General features: G+C 43.8%; 1 protein-coding gene across 1 annotated transcript in view; it reads left to right on the top strand.

The window, feature by feature from the left end:
* Positions 1-761: 761 nt before the first annotated feature.
* LOC141234713 (LHFPL tetraspan subfamily member 7 protein-like) overlaps positions 762-9,857 on the top strand; it is a 267,531-nt gene continuing 258,435 nt past the window's right edge. Inside the window, exon 1 of the mRNA XM_073668036.1 lies at positions 762-1,341. Within this exon, the coding sequence (XP_073524137.1) occupies positions 1,018-1,341 (324 nt within the window). The 5' untranslated portion in view covers positions 762-1,017. The remainder of the gene's footprint in view (positions 1,342-9,857) is intronic.

Genomic DNA, 9,857 nt, shown 5'->3' with positions numbered 1-9,857 from the left:
CAGGGCACAGGATCTGTCAGTGACAGGCAGCAGGGCACAGGATCTGTCAGTGACAGGCAGCAGTGAGAGGCAGCAGGGCACAGGATCTGTCAGTGACTGGCAGCAGGGCACAGGATCTGTCAGTGACAGGCAGCAGTGAGAGGCAGCAGGGCACAGGATCTGTCAGTGACAGGCAGCAGTGAGAGGCAGCAGGGCACAGGATCTGTCAGTGACAGGCAGCAGTGAGAGGCAGCAGGGCACAGGATCTGTCAGTGACAGGCAGCAGTGAGAGGCAGCAGGGCACAGGATCTGTCAGTGACAGGCAGCAGTGAGAGGCAGCAGGGCACAGGATCTGTCAGTGACTGGCAGCAGGGCACAGGATCTGTCAGTGACAGGCAGCAGTGAGAGGCAGCAGGGCACAGGATCTGTCAGTGACAGGCAGTAGTGAGAGGCAGCAGGGCACAGGATCTGTCAGTGACAGGCAGCAGTGAGAGCAGCAGGGCACAGGATCTGTCAGTGACAGGCAGCAGTGACAGGCAGCAGGGCACAGGATCTGTCAGTGACAGGCAGCAGGGCACAGGATCTGTCAGTGACAGGCAGCAGTGACAGGCAGCAGGGCACAGGATCTGTCAGTGACAGGCAGCAGTGACAGGCAGCAGGGCACAGGATCTGTCAGTGACAGCCCCGGGGACACCTGTGCGCGCGGCAGGTTGTGGTGCAGCCTCCTCCATTCCTTCAGACTGCACACAGGGAGGAGGAGGAGGAGGGCTGGGACACAGGACCGGCCCTTCTTCCCCCGCTGTCATGTACAGCAGCATCCTGCATCCTGCCTGTGACTTCTCTCAGTCGCTGCCCGGGGAAGTTACAGCGTGTCCGCAGTCACTAGTGCACCGGAGTAACTAGCTCACCTCACCCACCCCCGTATTGGGGTAATAGTAGTGCCCCGGGTGCATCCTGATGGTGAGATAGGAGGACCTCATTGCATTTTAGAGGGGGGGAAGGAGGTGGGAGGATTTGGGATTATTTCTTACCTCCCAGATGCGTTCGCTGCTGGACAGTAAGAAGAAGAGCAGCGCGGGGCTGGATGTTGCTTTGGGGCTGGTTCCCCAGCGGCAGCGGCAGCCCAGGATGTTCGGCTGTGTGTCCTGCTTCTGGGTGCTGCTCTCCGCCTGCCTGGTGGCCGTCTGCAGCTTCAGCTTCCTCTCCCCGGCTTGGATAGTGAGATCTGGCGACCAGAAGCTGCCGGAGCCGGTCAGCTTTGGGCTATTGTGGCACTGCTCTGACAGCCTGGAGTTCATGTCCAGCTGCTACACCCTCGGGGGATTAGGCAGATTCAATGACATCCCATCCAGCTCTTGGCAGGTGAGTGACAGCAATTATTATCGGGCGATTGTGCTTGGTACAATTAATACAGGCAGCGCAGACGATCAGGAATACCATACTGTGCATTACCATCATCAGAACGTGCACTTTACATTTTGCAGAGTGATCAGTCATCCCATAAGTTGCATGATCCATGAAATACTTTGCAATTATTGAAATACTCAAATACACCCTAGGTGGTTATAAATACACTTGATCCCAGTATATTGTATGTCGCCAATTTCTATACATCTCTCTACATAGGGTGCAATGTCTATGTAGACATTACCTGCATTCACTATGCACTGTAAAATAATGATAATTGCCAATCACAGTAATCTATAATAAATTATATGTAATTTATTATTATATATATTATATAAAAAAATAAAAAATATAAATATATCTAAAAAATATATAAAATATTTAAAAAAATAAAAATATCTAAATTAAAAAAAATAAATAATATATATATATATATATATATATATATATATATATATATATAACTTAATTAAAAAATCACGGAGATATGAAAAAAAATTGGGGGAACATGAGAAAAAAAAGAATGACCCTTTATTTGCAGAATTTTCAGTTAGTTGGCAATCCTGGCAATAAGCGGGGAGAATGAGCTATGATGTATATTTTCTGATCTTTTTATGGGTTGTAAGTAACTAATCATTTCTGCCCATTCACACTGAGCAATGATCAGTAGGATATAAAAAACACTGCGTGACTAAACACTGTAGTAAACCAGGCAGAGGCGACATTATTGTAAAATATTCATTTGTGCACATAGATAATTTATTACTATTCTATCATGAACCAAATTGTATTTATGCTCATACTCCACAACCAGGATGTACAATTTTTCGGTGACTTATTGTTCATGATTCGTCAGATTGCCAGTTACATTGCCACAATGTCATAATTAAGCGATTTACAAATAATTGCAGTTTTTAGACATATGACAAGCTCTTGTTATATAGATCATGGACATTCAGTTTTAAAAAAAAAACCTGTGTAGCTCCTTCAAAAAGAAACTTTAAAATAACTTCCGTATAACATCCCACTTCCTCCAGACATTCCTGGTACACTAGACTTGATATGGCATCCGTACGGCATCAGGTCAGTTGGTTGTGACGGCAAGCCGTGACCGTGGTGTCGCTGTTACTTTTCATCCATAGTTATATTATATGAAAGGGGGGCAATAGCCAAAGTGGCACTCGCCACCCCCCTGCAGTCCCATGAAGTCATAATACACGATATTTGGTCATAAACGTTGCGCTAAAGTTCGACAGGTGGGAATAACCAAAAATCAATCATTGTGGTCAACTGATGCCACATTCCCATCTGTATGAAAGATCATTCCGTGAAAGATTTTTTTACTTTTCTATAGCAAAAGTCATTTCTGGCAATTTATTATCACTTTCATGGGGTAAATAAATATTTATGGCAGCATTGTCGAAACGACCATCAACCTACTTGTAACGTGTGCAGCCACATAAACCCTGTGCCAGTGGGAAGCCATATTGTGTGAATATGGTGATCCCAGTATAGTCGGTGACTGAGAGCGCCACTCTGCAGGTGGAAATCTGAATGCATTTTGGTTCCTTTTGACCCCCACTTAGTGTGTGTGAGCAATATGTCAGATAGGAATTCCCTGTTCTGGTAATAGGAGGCTGCGCCAGGTTTGGGACCATATCCGGTGTTGGCTCCAGTTTTATGCCCTCGGTTGGCACCTTGTCATCCTTCAGTTCCATCTCAAAGAGCAAAACTCCCCCAACAATTCCCATGTAGGCAGTGGGTGATTGACAATGAGGACCCCCCATCTCCATAATTAACTATTTCAGGGGAATATGCACTCTGAAATAGATTCAATTAGTTATTCAATGGTTTGGGTTGTTTTATCATTGCGGTGTCGTAGCTGCAGATAGTGTTACCACAGTGAGTCACTATTATGATATCCTGAAAAATCGTTTCATTAATAGTCGACATACCCGGAGAGAAAGCCTCACATTCCTCCTCCTCTTAATCATGTCATATCCATTAGTAGATGGGTGTAACACACAATGCTAGTGACAGCACTTTGAGGGTCCGGCGCTCGGGGTAATTAGCTCATTGCTCCAAAGTGGGTAAACAACAAACAAGCTACATGGAGGAAAGCTGCCATCTCACTCATTAACACTACACTTCTGTGCCCACACGTCTACAAGTGGAGCGATAATGTGTCGCCAATTAGTCTTCCGTAGGAGGATAGGCATTATGTAGGAGTAGATTAAGAGACACTTGTCACCATCCTATATCTGCAGATGGCACTTTAATATGTCACCGTGCAGAATGCGATCTGTCTGTATTCCTGTATACCGTAACTATACGCTCATCTCTCATTCCCACTTTTGGAGGTTTAATAAAAGAGTATAGCAATAAAGGATGAACCATAGTGCGCCCTCTTATTGTGCAGTTTTACAATATTCTAATAATAATCATCTTCATCATCCTCTTAATCTATAAAAAGGGACTTGCACACTTTTGATTTTGGGAAAAGGGTAGACAATCATTAGCCGATGGTGAAAAGCTCATTGAGTACAGAAAATATGGATTTACTTTGTGCCAGACACTCATGAATTCTTGTCCAAGTATTCTATAAAGGTCTCCATACACATTAGACTAAATTTGGTTGAACCCATCGATAACAGCAGGATAGGCTGATAATTTAATTTGTATAGGGAACTCCTGACTCCTCACTGACATAATCAGGGTCAGGAAGTTTAAATTTTAAAGGGGTTGTCCACTACTTGGACAACCCCCTCTGAATCCTTATGTTTCCCCCAGTAAAATGATAATGCTTATACTCACCCATGGTGACGGTGCTGTTCCAACGGTGTCTGCACAGTCTCTCCCAGGGATTGCATGACAATGTTATGTCATGCTATCACTGCAGCCAATCAGCGCTGGCTTCACTCTCTTCTCTTAGGTTGCGTTTCCACTATGCGTTTTTGAAGCGTTTTTGCCGCGGAATTTCCACAGCGAAATCGCTTAAAAAACGCTTGGTAATACGTGCCCCATGGTCCCCAATGATAATCTGCATGTGCTGTGCACATGCTGCGGAAATTTCCACTGCGGATTATCAATGGCATAATTGCCGCCATTGATTTGCATTGAATCTCTTAATATCCGCATGAATACATGTGCACATGCGGATATTAAGCGATTCAATGTGCGGATGGTACCCGGGTCTGGAGAAGAGGAGACCCTCATCCAGACCCGGGTACCATAGTACCTGTTAAAAAAAAGAATTTCAAATAAAAAATATACATTATACTCACCTTCTGAAGGCCCGCGGTCTTCTCTCCGGTGTGTCCTGATAAAATTGCTTGATAACCCGCATGCGGAAATGCATGTGAAGAACGCTTGACAAACGCTTCTACCTGGGAGGAAAATCGCATGTAAAATCCGCATGCGTTTTTCCTGCCAGGGAGAAGTGGAAAAAATCAGCAGCATTTCTGCATCGTGGGCACTTAGTATTACAAACGAAATTGACATCCGGAGGAAGTGAGAGCTGATGTCTTGATTTGTCCGAAGGAAGGGAGAGTGAAGCCAGAGATGGTTATAATGTCACGCGAGCCCCAGGAGAGCCAGTGTTGACACCCTACTGGAACGACCGGAGGTAAATATAAATGTTATTATTTTACTGGGGGAAAAATAAGGATTCAGAAGAGGTTGTCTGAGTAGTGGACAACCCCTTTAACAGTCAATGTTCCCATGTATGGGTATGTTGGGAGTGATAGCTGTCGGCCAGCATGTATGAGAAAAGTGGACGCCAACCACTGTAAAATACCTAAAATAACAAGTAGAGCAGGTACTCACCCTTCCTGGGTCCAGCAAAAGCTCCCCACTACTGCTCCAGTCTCGGTGTTCTGACCACAGCGGTAATGTCATGTCGACAGCGCGTATCACTGTCGTAGCCCACTGTTTTCACTGAGCTTGGTGGAGGCACATGCTGACTACTTCGGCACAGCCGCTGAGCTCAGTAATTGCCTGCAGCGGTGATCTGACCTCCCAACATAACGTGACCGCGGCAGCTAAATCACTGAGATCGGAGTGTATCCAAATTAAATAGAGTATTTGAATTGATCACTATTGTTTTGTCGGCTATGTTCATATGTCGCTGTTGAGGAGTTTCATGGAGGAGATTCTGTCTAAAATCCTCCTCAAAAAACTATGTCCAAAAAAGCATGGGATACTCCACTTTGTTGTTTGTATGAGGAGTTTTTCAAAGTTTTTTTTGTTCCTAAAAAGGTTTTGAAAAATGACTAATGGAAAAAAAACATTACATGTCACCTCTTTGAAGCGAATCCTGTTGGATTTTGCTCCTAACTAGACACTGTCTAATCAAAAAGCTGAATAGAAATCTTGAGAAAGAAAACTGTTCTAAAACTCTTCAGGACAAGAAAAACTCTTCTAAATACTCCCCAAAAAGGAAAGTTTCCTGAAGCGGTTTCTACTTGAAAAACGCTGATTTGTATAAAGTTCATGACTCTTTAACTGATCCCCGCCAGCATTGTGAATGTGTAGCCCTGTGAGTAAATATCGCGCTTTTCCCTGCTGCGTTACTTATGGTGACCTCACTGTGCGGTCCTCAGGGTTATAACCGGGAAAGATTTCTACTGAACTACATGGGAAGAAGAAGCTACAATCATTTCTGTGGCTTCCTTATATTTGTCCTCTTGTCCCGAGTGCAAATGTTCTGCTGTTTTACATCTGTGGTCAGCAAACTCTCCAGCCGCTGAAGAACTACAACTCCCAACATGCATTGAATATTGTAATTTTACACACCATCCTATACAATGAAAAATAAAGTATATACAAAAATATTTAAGACTAGAGAGGTTTTTTTTTATACCTGCGAGGATTCTCCAGCGGCGGTCGCAGGAGTATGTGATTTATATACATGCAGTCATGTGCCGACTAGACGTACGCTCGCTCCATTCAAGTGTATGGAGCAAGGCCGGATACAGTCTAGTCGGAATGTAGCCGGGAGTATGGAAATCGTATGCTTGCAGTCACATGACTGCCCTCTCCCGGAGAATCCTCGCAGTGTGTAGTGCCCGCGATGTGAGGACTCACAAGTCTGCAGTCACTCCATAATTATTTATGCAAATTAGCTCTGTTCCAGAACAGAACAAAACCTGTCTCACAAGTGCCACCTAGAGGAAGTAGCTATTGCCAATAAGTTGCACTTGTTAGATAGCTCTCACCAAAGACAAAAGAAAACTACCGTAATTTGCAAACTTAGTTTTCTCTTGAAGCATTGGCAATAGTATTTCTGGCTTACTCTAAGAAGGCCCCCAAACTAGATATTCTTTGTCCTGAAAAGACATTTGGTTTTCCCCCTAGAAGAACTGTGTAACTATTATTTTCTGACTTGATCTAAACGAGGTTACTACGTTACTAGAGGTAAATATCTTGTAAAAATCTTTGAGTTTCCCTAAGGATTCTGCTGCTCTTTCCCATTTTGCATTGCGTCACTCCATTGCAGAGATATTCACATTTTATTTCTTCTGGAGCACATTATGTGACATCTCTGCTTGCAGACCGACCGGGAGTCTTTTATGTGGGTGCATTCTTTCACCCCTTCCTCCAAGAAGCTGTCAATCACAGCTAAGTAGCCAATTTACAGTCTCAGATGCTACAGAGATTTGAGGGAGGAGTGAAAGCGCACACCCCCAGAGAAGATTGGAGGTGTGCGCTTTCACACCAGTTGGTCTGCAAGAAGAGATTTTACATTCTGCGCTCCAGAAGAAGCAAATTGAATTTCTCTGCCTTTTTGGCAGCTACTACAGAACAATCTGGCTCCTGGCTAAAGCACTTTTCCAATGTTAATGATATAAAAGTTGCCAGCATTGTATCTATAACACATCGGTGGTATATGTGAAGATGGAGCAGAGCTGAGTTAGTAATGTCATTGTTTGGAGCTACTTTGAGATACTTCTTTTGGGCTCTAATAATGCAGTAGGTTTGCATGGAGTCCTATGTAAAACACATTATAATATAACTATGTGTCAGATACAAAACTCAGCTTTGCTATAATATCTGCATAGCCCAGGGATGACTATTTACCGCCACGCTGCTATACCGCCACTATGTGCTATGGAATGTAGAGCAGGTGATTGGCACAACTAATTTCATGACTGCACAAAAAAAGAGTCTGATTGTGGGAAGATGGGATTTGTCCCTCTATTAGTCGCCTATTTCTGTGTGAATTGTGCCCAAATCTAAAGGGTTTTTTTTATTCCCCATAAGGATGGCCCAGTGCACCTTTTGTGATGCTGATAAGTTGTTTGAAAACAGGAGCATCATTAGTGAGTCCGCGCACGGGGCCCGTTACATCACTGTGTGCGCAGAACACTGGGACCTGCCAGCTTTATATACAACCATTGTCTTCCTGGCCGAGCTGTCAGAATAGCACACAATCCTTTTGGTAATGGTATTGTGAGCATCCAGTTTCTCATCTATGTGGATGGAGTCAGGGCTGAGACGTTCCAGAATGATAGGAGGTCCCCCATAACCCCGTGACCCCCGCTGCACACAATGCTTCTTACTATTGTTAAGTGGTAGTCAGTTGTAGGTATTGCTCTCTCTCTCCATAATACTGTATATACATAAAAGAAGAAAAACAGCAGACATCATTATACTGTGGGTGGGTGACGGCCCCGAGATCCCAACTACTCCACCATTATAGGAAAAAATCGGCAGTACTCCAATATAATAAGAGAGGGTTTCTTTATTTCCCAGAGAAAGAATCATGTATTTAGAGCCGAAACGTCGCTCAGATATGGCTAAATAAAGAAACCCAACACTGCGTTTTTATCTCGTTTTTGACGCTGCGGTTTTTGTCTCTGGTTGGTGTGTCATCCTATAAATAAAGCTGCTTTGTTTGTGACACTTCTTGGTTTTTGGCTTCAACAAAACTTTATTGATATACTTAGGGGTTAATAACATGCAGTTTTGATGCGTTTCCGCCGCAGAAACGCACTGAAAACACATGTGCATTTTTTTTACCTGCAGATTTTTTTGCATCTAATGTAAGTCTATGGGCAAAATCTGCACAGAAAACTCAGCGTACCCGCAAGAGAAATTGACATGTTGAAACAGACACCGCAGGTCAGATTACGCTGCATAAAAAAAAAGCACCGTGCACATGAGATTTCTGTAAATCCCATCCACTTTTCTAGAACAGTGAGACTTTGCGTTTTTGGCGCAGAGAAAATATGCAGCATCAAAAACTCATAGTGGGAACTTAACCTTAGCGAGAGATCATGGTGCACAACAGACAAAGGGGGCAAATTATCATCCCCTGCATGCCAGAAAACTGGCTTTAAAAAGTCACAAAATTTGTTGCATGTGGTATTTGTGACAAATTTTGTGACTTTGCCTTTTAGCACCAGCCCCTTTTTCCAAAAAGCGGGTGGGGCAAAGTAAAAGGGGCTCCGCCTGCCACCGCACAAAATATTTACTGTAACGTATGCCAGAAAACTTGCATAGGTTGTAGCTGAAATCTACCCCAGATTGTGGCTGGTGTGGATTTAATTTTCTGGCATATGCACATTGTAAACATGCACCAAATTTATTAATAAATGACTCCATAAGTAAGGGTGGAATTTATAAAGACTGGCGTTTTCTTTGCCACCCTTGTACCTAACGCCCCCTTTCATTTACAATGAGCTCTGGAGGCAGATTCTCAGGGAGATCTATGTCCGGCTCATAGATCTTAACAGCTCATTTACATATAAGAAAATGTGGAACAAGACATCGGATTGCAGATATCAAGGTATCATGTTATTCAGATTCCTATGACCTACATGTCCATATAAGAGGATTCACACGACTGACAGATTCTCTTTAAAGAGAATATGTCACCAGGTTTTTGCTACCCCATATAAGAGCCGCATAGTGTAGGGGCAGAGACCCTGATTCCAGAGATGTGTCACTTACTGGGCTGCTTGCTGTCTTTTTTTTTAAATAAAATCACTGTTTTCTCTGCTTCAGAGCTAGCCATTATGTGAATGCTGAGCTCTGTATACCCCGCCCACACCACTGATTGGCTGCTTTCTGGGTTCACTGGGCATAGGCAGAAATCTGCCAATAAGTGGTGGGAAGTGGGGTTACACAGAGCTCATGAATGTGCAGGACTACATGGCAGCAGGTTTACTAGTCCTCTAGTGATAATCTCCTGCTGATAAAACTACACCAAGCAGCCCAGTAAGTGACACATCGCTGGAATCAGGGTCTCTAACTCTACATTATGCTGCTCACAGATTAGGTGGCAAAAACCTGGTGACAGATTCCCTTTAAATTGAGGCTGGATATCAATGGCTGCACAGCACTAAGGCCGTCCCAGTTTACCAGTAATCTGCCTGTATTATCCCTCCCTATCATCTGTAATCTTCACAAACTGCACCTCGTCTGTGAATAGAGGGGAACATTTTTGCTTGATCCCATAGCAATTGCTA

This window comes from Phyllobates terribilis, unplaced genomic scaffold (assembly GCF_046119375.1).
Source record: "Phyllobates terribilis strain yellow unplaced genomic scaffold, ASM4611937v1 Scaffold_2__4_contigs__length_985480577, whole genome shotgun sequence".
NCBI classification, from domain to species: domain Eukaryota; kingdom Metazoa; phylum Chordata; class Amphibia; order Anura; family Dendrobatidae; genus Phyllobates; species Phyllobates terribilis.
Note: the sequence above shows the minus strand (reverse complement) of the source record. Positions and strands in the feature narration are given on the sequence as shown.